Raw genomic sequence first — 14555 nt, forward strand, 5'->3', positions numbered from 1 at the left:
GTTCCTATTCTTGGGGGAGTGGGATGCAACAGGGCTTAAGAGCACATGGGCTCTACGGCTGCACTAGGGTTCCCTTTATTGTTGCTGTGGGCCTGGCAAGATGCAACTAGAACAGCCGCAGTGATAGCAGCAGGAGGAGTTTGAAATTTGGATAGGCCAGGGCCCTTATTACCCACCCCATTGCTTTTTCTTATATTGAATAAGTAGCAGTGTTCTTTTTCATAGCAGCTCACCCTGAATATCTTTTTTTTATCCATATGCTAATTGATCTACCACCATTATATTAGCAATTGTTCTGACCTCAACACAATTTAACATAGTAATTGGCTGTGTGATGGTACTTTTTTAGATTTAGCTCATGTCTTTTTCAGTACTAGTTCAAGGCAAGTTGCACTCAGGTAGAGTAGGGGTTTTTTTTTTGTCCCTGAAGGCCTTACAATCTAACCCTCCTGTTTACTAAGCCATGCTAACGGCTTCTGCTCGTCAACGCCGACACAGCCTATTCAAAGTGAATGGGCTGTGTCGGAATAGGCTGTGTCAGCATTAGCATACCACCAGCTTCTAGCGTGGCTTAGTAAACGGGGGTAAGTATGTACCTGAGGCAGTCAAAGTCGAAGGTTTGATGACTTGACTAAGATTACAAGGTGTGGCACTGAGATATGAACCACATTCTTTTCCGATCCTTGTCAGAAAGATCTCACAAACATAAAACACAGATTCTGTATGACAGCAAAATATATTGCGTTTTCATTGGACAACAGTAACTATCACAGAGTAGCATAGTCCTTGCAGAACATGTTGTGATTATCACTTGTGCAGTGCTATACAGAGATTTGTGATAGACAACCCTTGCTCTTTGCAGTTTATTATCTTGTCAAAATAGATAGATGAGATTCTCAGACAGAAACTATTTCCTCTTTCAAGATCAATATTTTTCAGAAGAGAAAAAGTAGATCTTATATAGAAGATCTTTCTCAGAAATGTTACCTGGAGCCCAGTAATTTTATCAAGGAATTTGCTGCACAAAATCCTTATAGGCTGTGGTAGTTCTCAAAGGACATAAGACTAATATACCTCCTTACTGTTTTTCTTCCTTGAAGATCACGTGAGGCTTCTTGCCTTCTCCATTGCTACTTAGTTTTCAAAGGCAAGCGTGAATGACATGGGATGTGGGATGATGTCATTAAATTAATTTATATATCACTTATAGGTAATAGACATCAAGTGAATCTTCAAAAAGTAAAGTTCCATTGTGTGGAGTATATCTGTACTAGTTTTTACTGGTTTTCATATCACTTCTGTGTTTTTCTTATTAAATAGATATCAAATATCATATAATTATGCAGTCTTTATTTATGACATTTATATCCCACATTATCCTGAGTAGAACTGAGGTTCAATGTGGCTTAAATAACAATTAGAAAAGCATGAACATGTTCAAAATATATGAACAGAAAGTAAAATACATCATATAATGTTAGACTATTAAAACTGAGTTAGGAGCAGATGTAATTAAATAGGAGTCTGTTTATGAAGCAGCGCTAGCGGCTGTCCTTGTGCTAGTGCCTACACGGCCCATTCAAAGTGAACGGACTGTGTCGGCACTAGCGCTTGGACAGCCGCTAGCGCCACTTAGTAAACTGGAGTGTTGGGGACCCTTTTACAAAGGTGTGTTGAAAAATAGCCTGTGGTAGTGTAGACGCTTGTTTTGGGCGTGCGCAGAATCATTTTTCAGCACACCTGCAAAAGACTTTTTAAACTTTTTGCCGAAAATGGACGTGCAGCAAAATAAAAATTACTGCGCATCTATTTAAATAAATAGAAACCTGGATATAATCTGTGTTTTTGGCATGTTCCTGTTTCGATGAGACGTCTCTAATGTCACAATACTTCATTCCTTTTAGGTGAAAAAAAAACTCTTTTTAACTGCAGGGTTTTTCGTATTGCCAGTCTGATCATCACTCTGAGTTATCTTTGTGATTTATTTGATAAGTGATATATTTGTGCCTTCCTTTGAGTAGAATGTTTAAAGGACCAGCAGAAAAGATATTGTTGCAAATGATCTTTCAAGATCTCATAAGCCCGACCTCCTTTTTGATGTGACAGGCACATCCAAGGAAGAGGCTTATGAGAGGTCATGTACCTCAGAAGCTTTTTGGCTGGCTGTTTAATAGGCTTTCAGAGACTCCAGTTTTTCCAGGATCAATCAGTGCACTATACTAAAAAATTGAAACAATTGTTTCTTAAAGAAAAACATACTCTGTGTATTACATAGTTTCTAGAATACCAAGCAATTGTACTTCATTTTTCCAGATGCTCTGTTTGTGAGGCTCCTGCTGTAGTGATGGCAGTTCACAGCCAGACAATTCAGATCCCACAGTGCCCAGATGGGTGGATATCTCTTTGGATTGGCTACTCATTTGTCATGGTAAGTATCCCAGGGTAGAACTTGAATCAGAAAATTATCCACTATGCTTTACAGCGAGAGATTTTAGAATGCGGACTCTCTTCCTTGTTGAAAGAAAATGAGTAAGATGAATGGTCTACGTCATAATTCTGTGATATTAAAAAATAATGTTGTTTTCTGAGACAGGGATTATGTATCATCAAGTGTCTTGGTCTTCACTCCAAATCCTGGGTCAGGTTTTCAGGATGAATATGCATGAGTGAAATGTGCATGCCTGCCGTCTCCACTATATGTAAATCTCTCTCATGCATATTTATTAGGGATAACCTGAAAACCTGGTCTAATGGCGACTATCGAGGTCTGAAAGTGGATTCCCAGGCGCACCTGTCCTTTCTGATGCCGGGATCCGAAATTAATGTTTTGATGGGTTGAAATGTATCTTTCAGGTAGTTCAAAAAGCCAAATTAGATTACAATAAGTATTAAGTTGGAGAATCATGTAGGAATGAGTATTCAAAAGATTTATTTGGTTAGCTTCAGGAATTAACCAAACAGATCTTAACTTTGACCCAGTTAAAACGAAGAGAGGTAGGAGGCGTGCTTGAAACACAATTCTAATTTAACAGGATGGATATTAAAGTTGATACGTTGAGAATATTCACAAAATTAAAATTTGACAGTTCATATTTGTAAAATTTGCTATGCTATATCTAATTCCCTAAAGATTCCAGTTCATTCAACATTTTTGTATGTTTTAACATACAAATTTATGAACTTTGGTTTGAAATTAGTTTATGATTGGACAAACAACCTCCACTTTTTTTGGAACATCAAGACATTTCTGAGATGGTGATTTTGCCCTGGATTCTACAAACTTGTGCATCCAAATTTATGCCTAGTGCGCAGATTTGCACACGCAAGTTATAGAATAAGGGCAGTTGCACGCACAACTTTAATAATTATGTTAATAATTTATTATTATTTATTATCATAATTGATTTAATTGGAGTTAACAGCCAATTATTTATTTAAATTGGTGTTATTTGGCACAATTCGCATTTTTGCACATAGCTGCCCTTAGTCACTTAGATTGTGTGGATAATGTAGGATATAAATTTGATAGAAAAATAAATTTTTAAGAAGTTGGGTGCACTGATTCCTTTGCACACAACTTCTAGGGGATGTGGATGTTGGAGGGGCATGCCTGAGTTAGGTATGCAGATTATAGAATACTAGGAATTACATGCCTAACTGCCAACAATTAGGTGTGAGCAGTTACACCAGCATTTGACATGGTATAAATGATCACATCTAAAGACAGGCATGAAGAACTGGCAAATCTGTGCAGAAATGCTGTTGTTTTATTTATTTATTTATTTATGTATGTATGTAAAATTTATAAACCACACTATCTTGCAATTCTAGGCAGTTTTCAAATTACATAAAATCTTTACAAATAACACACTAGTCTTCAAACACATTAGGCAAGACATAACATAAAATACAGCAAATAAAATAAAATGAAAAACTAACATCAGTCCTTGTTAGCAAAAGCTTGTGTGAACATCTGAGCCTTTAAGCACATTCTGAATTGTACACTAGAGCAAGTTTTCTGCAAAACTTCAGGTAGGACATTCCAAAGAACAGGTCCTTCAATGTAAAAAAACAGAGGAATGATATACATCTAATCTGACCCGTTGAAAAGAAGGAATGTCTAAAAATGATTTGCCACCAGATCTCAAAGGTCTAGTTGGCGTACAAATTTTCAAAGAACTGGTTCAAAATTTGAGGACTGTTATCATTCAGGGTTTAGCACGCTAAGCATGCATCACCCTGGCACCTAAATTTTGGCACTGTTTCGTGAATCTACCCCTTTTTGCTTATGTTTATTAGTTTCTTAATGTACTGCCTAATGAGTAACGTACAGGGGCATAATTGAATGTCGCCAGCAAAATAGATCGCCGGCGATCTATTTTGGCGGTGGCACAACAGCTGGCCGGAACCGTATTATCAAAAAAGATGGCTGGATTTGAGATGGCCGGTTTTGTTTTTCAGCGATAATGGAAAAAAAATGCCGGCCATCTCAAACCCAGCAAAATCCAAGGCATTTGGTTGTGGGAGGAGCCAGCATTTGTAATGCACTGGTCCCCCTCACATACCAGGGCACCCTAGGGGGCACTTCTAAAAATGTTTATAAAATACAAAAAAAGCTCCCAGGTGCATAGCTCCCTTACCTTGGGTGCTGAGCCCCCCCAAATCCACCCCAAACCCACTCCCCACAACTCTACACCATTACCATAGCCCTTATGGGTGAAGGGGGGCACCTACATGTGGGTACAGTGGGTGTTGGGGGGGGGGGGTTGGAGGGCTCAACACTTAGCACCACAAGTGTAACAGGTAGGGGGGGATGGACCTTGGTCTGCCTGCCTGAAGTGCACTGCACCCATTAAAAACTGCTCCCGGGACTTGCATACTGCTGTCAGGGACCTGGGTATGACATTTGAGGCTGGCATAGAGGCTGGCAAAAAAGTGCTTTAATTTTATTTTTTTCGTGTGGGAGGGGGTTGGTGACCACTGGGGGACTACGGGGAGGTCATCCCCCATTCCCTCCTGTGGTCATCTGGTCAGTTGGGTCACCTTTTTGAGGCTCGGTCGTGAAAATAAAAGGACCAAGTAAACCCGGCGAAATACTGCTTAACGCTGCTTTTTTTTCTATTATCCGTGAAAGCCGGCCATCTGGTAGCCACGCCCATGCCCGTCCATGTCCCGCCTTTGCTGGCAACACGTCCCTTTGAACCTTCACCGGCGAGGCGACGGGAAAGCGGCGATGCTGTCAAAAAAGCAGCTTTCGATTATACCGATTTCGCCGCTTTTCCGAGATCGCCGGCCATCTCCCGATTTATGTCGGAAGATGGCCGGCGATCACTTTCGAAAATAAACTGGATAGTAGCATAGTAGATGATGGCAGAAAAAGACCTGTACGGTCCATCCAGTCTGCCCAACAAGATAAACTCATAATTGCTACTTTTTGTGTATACCTTACCTTGATTTGTATCTGTCATTTTCAGGGCACAGACCGTATAAGTCTGCCCACCACTATCCCTGCCTCCCAACCACCGGCTCTGGCACAGACCATATATGTCTGCCCAGCACTATCCCCGCCTCCCAACCACCAGCCCCGCCAGCCCGCCACAAGATGGTTTACTAAGGTAGAATTGAGGCAGAAAGGAACTACAATATAATTAAAGGACAGGATAGTAGAAGCTACAGGGAGAAATGGGAAAGGAAAAATAAAGGGAGGACCTGGTTCTTTCAATGGCCCATTGGTTAGCCTGTTGGAATAAGTAGGGGACCAATAGACTGCGGGAGTTATCAGGGCTGCCTTCCATTATTGGTGCTGAGCCTGGATACTCAATGGCGGGCCAACCGGCATCAAATATCCAGTTTATTTTTGGTTGATTTAAACTTAACTAGCTAAGCTGATATTCAGCACTGGCTGGTTAAGTCTAAACTGGCCAAAGATAGACCTGCTATTTCGGTGGCCTAATTTGAGCGACAAACTTAGCTGGCAGTGCTCTGAATATTAGCAGATAGCCAGTTGTATTGCATGATATAACCGGTTATCCACTAAGCACTAACTGGCAATATTCAGCGGTAGATAACCAGTAATCTCCCACTGAATATTGCTGGATAGCCAGTTAAGTGCCGTTTAACTGGCCAGGAGCCATTCCTGGCCGGTTAAATGGTTTTGAAATATCGGGGGGTAGGTCTTTAAAGCAGCTCAAAACTTTAGATACAAAGGTTCCAAATATAATGATATAGGAAGAGCATTCCAAAGCACTGGTGCTCTACAAAAGAAAGCTTATTTGCGGGTGGACTCCAAACGAGAGTGATGGACAAATGGGAGTGAGAGACATCATTCATAGGCAGAACAAAGAACTCTTATGGTACTTAAGGTGTAATCAGTGAGGAGAGATATGCAGGAGCAGTTGAAAAGCAAGACTTATATATTAGAATTTGAATTTTGAATTGAACCCTGTAGGGAATCGGAAGCCAATGAGTATATATCAGAAGAAAAAAAATAACACGATCAAATCTCTTAGGGGGTCTTTTACTAAGGCACGCTCACGTTTTTATCACTTGCTAAAAATAGGAGCGTGCTAAACGTTAGAGACGCCCATAGGAATACATTGGCATCTCTAACGTTTAGCACGCGCCTGTTTTTAGCACGGGCTAAAAACGTGAGCCCGCCTTGGTAAAAGACCCCCTTGGTGTGGGAGAGAATACAAAAAAGTCATATTTTGTTCAGATTGAAGTCTTTTAGGGGTCCTTTTACTAAGCTGCAATAAGCACTAATGCGTGCTTATCACAGGTTAAAAAGCAGTAATGCAGGGCATGCTCAGCTGTCCTGCTCTAGTTATGGGATCAGCACGCACTACCCACGTACTAAAAAATAGGCTTTCTTTTATAGTGCTGGTGACGTGTCTAAGACAGAGAGTAGGCATGTTCTGCGTTAATTGGTTAGCATAGCTACATCGCAGCACGCTAACTGATTAGCGCAAGGTTAGCGCGTGAGCCTTCACTGCCTACAAAAGAGGCGGTGGTAGGGGCTCATTCGCTAATGGGGAAATTAGCACGTGGCCATTAATAGAAAAATGGAAAATGGGGCCATTTTACTGACGCGCTAAAAGTGGCCTCAGTGCATGGGAAAGATCTGCGCTGGGGATAGCGCAGGCCACCTTTGAGCATGACTTGGTAAAAGGGCCCCTTAATGAAACTGGCATTAATGCTTTACCACCCAGCCACTCAGTTTGTTGAAATTCACCCACAGAACACAGCATTCATGACTACTATGGTCCATAATTTCCTTTTAAGGTGGCACTTGACCATCACAGTGTATTAAATTTCTCATTAACGACTCCTACCTCCGCTTTACTGTAAACCATTTTGTAAATGTGGTCCAGTTCCCTCTTTCTTCATTCACAGGAAGTAAAGCATATTTTAATGTTATAGTCTTGGTAATACAAAACATGTTTCTTCATTTATTTATCTACCCCATTTCTATTTGTTGTGATTTTTGAACATGACATTCTTGATCCCAGAGACAGCTCTCACTAGCTTAGGGGTGTACCATCAGCACTACCAGCTAAAAATCACATGGAAACCAGCTACCATTGCCAGGAAAGTGTTACTGTGAAGGATCTACCAGCTACAGAAGAGCCCAAATGGAAACATGCTGTCAACTGGCCAGCTGCCCATTGTTTTTCTCTGTTGTCAGCAGCCACAGTGATATGAAAGGATAGCTCCAAGGTCCGTGATAAATACCTTCGCCTGAAACTGTATTCTTTTATTTCGTTTCAGCAAACCAGTGCTGGAGCTGAGGGCTCTGGGCAAGCTCTTGCATCTCCTGGATCCTGCCTAGAGGAATTCCGTAGTGTCCCATTCATTGAATGTCATGGCCGCGGGACTTGTAATTATTATGCCAATGCGTACAGCTTCTGGCTTGCCACTATAGACAGGAATGAAATGTTCAAGTGAGTTCTTGTTAAATTGTTTTGCCTCTATACATACAACAAGTTGTTAAAAGCCTAACAAATGCCTGATATCACAGATCAGTTTTGTGTTCCTAACTAGGGCTATCTGTGATGCTCTTAAAGTCAATGTTTACTGCAAAAGATAAGGCTAAGGTGACCTGAGGAAAGAAATGTAACAATCAGACGTGCAGAAGGGTAAACTAAGACTGTCAAGGTGTACAGGCACCTGGATGTGTCTGGTTATACTCAGTGCTAACTGCTCTGCAGTTGGTTTAAATGCGAGCTCCATGTTTAAAGGTCAAATGGGTATTTATACAACAGAGAAAAGGTCAAATCAGTTTTTATACCAACACTAGGATTAAATTTGCTACTTTTCAGGCCATGCAGACAATTTCTACTCAATTCCATGTGCAGATTAGTCTTTGGAATGGCAATTTAGATTTCAAAATCTTTTTTGCCTGCTTGCATTACGTTTTTCTAAGAATAAAAATGGATTGTTGGTACTATAGCTTTATATTTAAAATGTATAATCTGCCCCATATCCTTAAAGGGGTCTAGGTGGCCATGCAAAATTGCAAAAAATATATGTATGTATATAGATATATAATTAAATAATATAAAATTCTAACATAATCCTAAAAAATACATAAAAAATTTAATAACAGTCATAGAAATATAAAATAACCATATGACAAATTCTAAAATCAGATCTAACATAATTAACAAAGGACTCTAAAGAACAACATAAAATAACTAAAAAGCTGAAAAAATAATGGGTCCAATATTCAATGCAATCTAACCGGGTAGGAGAGGCTTCTGCCCTGGTTAAATTACACTTGACGTCCTGGCTACTGATATTCAGTGGCATTTCAGTTGCCCTACACGGTTAATATGGGCTCTGACTGCTGTGGCACCGCCCCAGAGTGGTGCATGGATGGAGTCACGAAGGAGCCAGTAGTTGCGCAGACATATTCATTCCCTATGCCCGCATAGTTAAGAGGGCAGATAGGACTGCTCAGAAGTCAGTCTTATCTCTTCCCGCTTAGCCGGCATTGAATATCTGCTGGCATCCACATAACTTCGGATGAGCCATGCCCAGATGTGGGCTGGCATTGAGGGACCCTTTTACTAAGCCGCGGTAAAAAGTGACCTGCGGTAGCGTTCGCCGGGCCAGTTTTTACCGCATCTACAAAAAACAGCGTTTTTTTAATGGGACGGGAAAAGGGCCTGTGGTAAAAATGAAACCATCTTGTGCCCAAAACCGGCCTGAGCCCTTAATGCCACCCATTGATCTAGCGGTAAAGGCTCATGCACTACACATGCAATGACCAGTCGGCACACGCCAAGTGCCAATTACCGCCGCTTTGTAAAAAAAAACCTGTGTGTACATTGCAACTCTGCCCCGGCTTCACCCAAAATATGTCCCCGGGAATGGCTAAACACAGTGCACTTATAAATACATGCCATCTTGAATGCATATTTACGCACATCTATACTGCCATGCGATTTTAGAAAAGACCTTTTCCGTGTTGTAAAACAGGATTTAAATTCTATATATGGCAACTAGAGTTCAGCATGCATTTCCAATTTGTGTGTGGAACTTAATTGGGTAACAAGCTAATCAGCGCTGATAATTGAATGCTAAGAAGCAATTATCGGTACTGATTGGCACTAATTAGGATTTAAGCACATAGCTCACTAAGTGGGTCTTTTACAAAGGTGTGCTAGAATTTTTAGTGAGCGCTAAATACTAGAGATGCCCATAGGAATATATGAGTGTCTTTAGCATTTAGCATGCGCTAAAAACGCTAGTACACCTTCATAAAAGGACCCCTATGTGTATTCTATAAAGCAATGCACATAACTCAGACCATGCAGATCTCAAAAGAGGGCATGGTCATGGGCGGGTCGTGGGCATTCCTAAAATGTATGCGCAGTGTTATAGAATATGCCCGATCTGCGCCTAAATTAATCGTGTTCTTTTACACCAAGTTTTAGTTGGCTGTGACTAAATTTAGTCGCATGAACAGGTGCTACGCTTATTCTATAAACTGCACCTAACTTTAGGTGAGGTTTATAGAATAGTGATAAACACAGTTTTTTTCAACATCATATATAGAATCTAGTTGTACGTGCGTACAAGTGTGTTTTATAAAATATGGGGATGTTTACTAAAGTCCTGTAAGATTTTGCTCTTACCACACTTTGGCATTCGGGGGTTAATTCTATAAAGAAGACGCTAATATGCTAATAGACGTGTACATGCTAGATATGTGCCTATGTGCTGTTCTGTAAATATGCATGTATGTTACATATCACATATTTTACTGGTGGGCACATGACATTTACATATGTAACATATAGAATGCTATAGGTGCCTACTTTCCTTTATAGAATAGGTGCCTATGTGTAGGTGCACTATTCTATAATTATCCTCTAACTGCACAGGGTAGACACTTGCCTCATGGAAAATGCACAACAGGTAGCATGAGTGCATTGTGCTCTCTTCCCATAGGTAACACATTAACTCCTCCCACGCCTGAAGCACATCAGTATCCTGCTCCCCTGTACCCCCACCTGAAAACACATCCATATCCTGCTTTCTCCCACCTTCTAGCCCCTGAAGCGCATCAGTATCCTTCTCCCCCTCACCTCCTAGGAGTGGTGGAGTAGCCTAGTGGTTAGTGCAGTGGCCTTTGATCCTGGGGAACTGGGTTTAATTCCCACTGCATCTCCTTGTGACTCTGGCCAAGTCACCTGACCCTCCATTGCCCAGGTACAAATAAGTGCCTGTATATACTATGTAAACTCCTTTGAATGTAGTTGCAAAAATCACAGAAAGGCAGTATTTCAAGTCCCAATCTCTTTCCCTTTCCTACCCCCCCAAAATACATCAGTAGCCTGCTCTCTGATATCTGCCAAGGAAATCTCAAGAGCTGTCTAGTGCAGGTTTCAAAATGGCAGCTATAATCCCTACAAATAGTCTCATGTTGCCACCACTATAGAGTGGAGGAGTGGCCTAGTGGTTAGAGCACCAGTCTTGCAATTCAGAGGTGGCAAGTTCAAATCCCAACATCTGCTCCTTGTGATCATGGGCAAGTCACTTAACCCTCCATTGCCTCAGATACAAACTAGATTATGAGCCCTCCTGGTACAGAGAAATATCCAGTGTACCTGAATGTAACTCACTTTGAGCTACTACTGAAAAAGGTGTGAGCAAAATCTAAATAAATAAAAATAATCTGCCAAATAAGGAGTGATTGCACTTATTTTGCAAATTGACTCCTAGTTGTAGTACTGTGAGACTTTCACTAAGAGTTTGTACGTTTGGGAAGCTTGCCAGGTTCCCTTGGCCTGGATTGGCCGCTGTCGTGGACAGGATGCTGGGCTCGATGGACCCTTGGTCTTTTCCCAGTGTGGCATTACTTATGTACTTACCACCATTTTGAACCCGGCACAAGACTGGAGGATCACTCCTGTCCTGAAAACCTAGGCACTAGGGAATCATCCACTAGGTATTGGGGGTGGGGGTTTCAAAGGGGTAGGGAGAGGAGAATATGACGTTGATTTGCTTCAGAGGTGAGGGTTGAGGAGGAGACGGATACTGATGTGCGTTGGAAGTGAAGAAGGGAACATGATGCTAGGGTATAGGGAGGAGTTCAATTATTACCCGTGGGGCTGAGGTGGCATTAAGTGCAACCACATTACCACCAGCCCCTGACAGTTTGCATTTGGTAACATCCTGCACACTAGGTGTCAGGGCTGGCCATGCCCCATTTCCGCCCATGACCTGTCTGTACCCATCCTAAACAGTGTGGAATGTTTACCGCGCTGGCTGGATTTGGGTGCATTAGCCATAGCACAGGTGCATACTAATTGCTACCATATCATAACACCTGTACTACCTGCTTTTCATGGTTTTAGTAAGCAGGCACCTATGTACATACATTACAGTTCCTAAAACATCACCCCTGGGAATGCCTATACACAATTCTGTAAAAGTAGGTACTGTCTTGTGGTGTACCTACTTTCTATTCATGCATATGTGCATAATATTTTATAAGTGCCTTATTCTGTATATAAAACATGCTTCTACACAGACAAAGCTGTATAAATTTACCCCAAAGTTTGAAATAATTATAGGTTTTATTTTGAAAAAAAGGTTTTTTCCTGACCACCAGGGCCTTAGCTAGCTATGCTTGGCTGCACAGGGCATAAGGAAAGCTGGGTTGTCAAAATTGCACCCCATCCATTGGCTTCCCTTGCTGGGGGGATGCAAGTGGGCGGGGCAGGAGAATACCAGAAGCATTTGGTGGCATACAGCACAGGGCATGTTGCTGACTTGAGATGTTTCTGCTGATCACAACCTGTTTTAACTCATGTCTTAGAATGACATTAGCTGAGATTAAGGGTTTTGTTCGATTCGATTCCCACTTCAGGCACAGGCAGCTCCTTGTGATTCTGGGCAAGTCACTTAACCCTCTATTGCCCCATGTAAGCCGCATTGAGCCTGCCATGAGTGGGGAAGCGCGGGGTACAAATGTGACAAAAAAAAAATTATGGTTCTCCTCCTCCATCTCCCTCCCCCCCACCCAACACTACCAAAAAACAAAAAATCAGCAACTTTCTGACAGATATCAAGACTGGGGGCTGACTCTAGGCTTGCAGTTCGCCTGATCCAAAACTTATCCCTTCTGCTATTTCTCTCTCTCTCTAAATTTATATATATTTAATATACCCCTATAAATATGTACAGCTACTGATTTGTATGCATATATATATGTGTGTGATACTTGTGGACATGTGCCTGTCTGCTTGTATGTGTAATTTTTCTAGGGAACCTCTAATTATACACTTTCACTGTCAGGTACAGGAGAGAAAATAGCAGAGGTTAAAGCCAGAATATTCTTGTCACTGCCAGACAGAGCAATAACTGGATGCAATTTCTGAGCCTGTCTTTGTTTCTGATTTGTGCTTTTCTAGGAAACCTGTTCCTTCCACTCTGAAAGCAGGGGACCTGCGCACTCACGTCAGCCGATGCCAAGTCTGTATGAGAAGGACATGACTTCCGCATTTTTAATGAATTCCAAAATATGGTGCTATCAGCGTAACATCAATGAAGTCTACATCTAATACTGTATATCCTGTGTACCTCACTGTCATACAATGCCAAAAGCAAACAAGAACCAAACAAATAAGTAACATGTGCTATTGGAACTTGCATAACTAACACCTCCTTGCTTTTCCTGGTCCTGAACACCTTGGCGAAAAGAGACAGCCTTGATAAGCCTCAAACATTGACATACCAAATGGCACTTTTGAGCAAGTGAAATACAAATGCATATGTAAATGAATGCACTGATAATATAATAAAGAGCTCATTCAAAAGTTCCTAAGGTGCTAGGAGGTATGTGATGCCTTTATGTGTTGTTTGACTCCTCTTTTCCTCATTTTTGTATTATAACTTTTTGAATCATGTTGCCATTGTCTAGCTGTTGCAAAGTTACAGGTTATTTTCTTTTGTATGTAGTTCTTGTGCCTTTATAAATAATACTTATGTAAAGAAAGGTCTTAGGGTGCTTGAGGGGTGGGGTGGGGGAGTTTACAAATGCAGTTAAGATATCACATATCCATGTAGGGAAAAAACACAAGTCTTTCCTGCTATCTGTGGTACTTTGCAAGAAGCAAAAAAAATCCTACATTTTTATGCCATGGATAGGACCTACTGATGGATAAATTAAAAACAAATATATATATATATTTTTAGTAATTTATATAGATGTCAACACTTTAATGAATGAATCGGTATTTTGGTTTTATTGAATACTACTTTATGCATTTTTGTGTAGAGTTGCCAGCTGGGACCATTTGATACGGTCTTGGTTTTAGTTCTGCTGAATACATGGAGATCTAGTCCTATTTTTCCTAGGGGGGGGGGGGGGTAAAAAGCCAGGGGGCCTTTTACTAAGCTGCAGTAAGCACTAATGTATGCTTACCACAGCACAAAATGGCTTACCGTGGGGCACGCTGAGGGGCAGAGGGTGAGCGTGTTCTACACTAATCGGTTAGCACAGCTACATTGGTACACACTAACCGATGAGTGCGTAATTAGTGCGTGAGCCCTACATAATGGGTGATGGAAGGGGCTCATGTGTTAATGGCCATGCTCTAATGGGAAAATTAGATGTGGCCATTAATAGGAAAAATAGAAAAATCAGCTATTTTACCCCAGCGGTAAAAATAGCCTTAGCACATGGGAATGACCCATATAAGGATGCGCTAAGGCCACTTCCTTTACCGTAGTTTGGTAAAAGGGCCTCCTGGACTGGATCAGCCCCTCTTGACAAAAATAATGGAGTTAGTTGGCAACCCTATTTTTTATTCCATGACAGTAAATTAGTGGCCAAATCTAGATGTGAGAGGCCTGCTCTTTCTGAGTTCATCATGTCTTCCTTTTATAAGAGCCGGGAAAGAAACCCCAAATTGTAGTTATTGGAAAAGAAATGAATATGGTTTTTAACATAGAAGATGTAATCGTAGGCTACTGCTTTCATTGTTTATATGGGGGCTCTTGTACTAAGGTGCACTAAAAAGTGGCTTGCACTATCATTAGCG

General features: G+C 41.3%; 1 protein-coding gene across 1 annotated transcript in view; it reads left to right on the forward strand.

Annotated features, from left to right (window-relative positions):
* COL4A1 (collagen type IV alpha 1 chain) overlaps positions 1–14168 on the forward strand; it is a 363110-nt gene extending 348942 nt beyond the window's left edge. Inside the window, exons 50-52 of the mRNA XM_030201564.1 lie at positions 2314–2428; positions 7768–7940; positions 12924–14168. Coding sequence (XP_030057424.1) covers positions 2314–2428; positions 7768–7940; positions 12924–13005 — 370 coding nt within the window. The 3' untranslated portion in view covers positions 13006–14168. The remainder of the gene's footprint in view (positions 1–2313; positions 2429–7767; positions 7941–12923) is intronic.
* Positions 14169–14555: the final 387 nt, after the last annotated feature.

Source organism: Microcaecilia unicolor, chromosome 4 (assembly GCF_901765095.1).
Source record: "Microcaecilia unicolor chromosome 4, aMicUni1.1, whole genome shotgun sequence".
Taxonomy (NCBI): domain Eukaryota; kingdom Metazoa; phylum Chordata; class Amphibia; order Gymnophiona; family Siphonopidae; genus Microcaecilia; species Microcaecilia unicolor.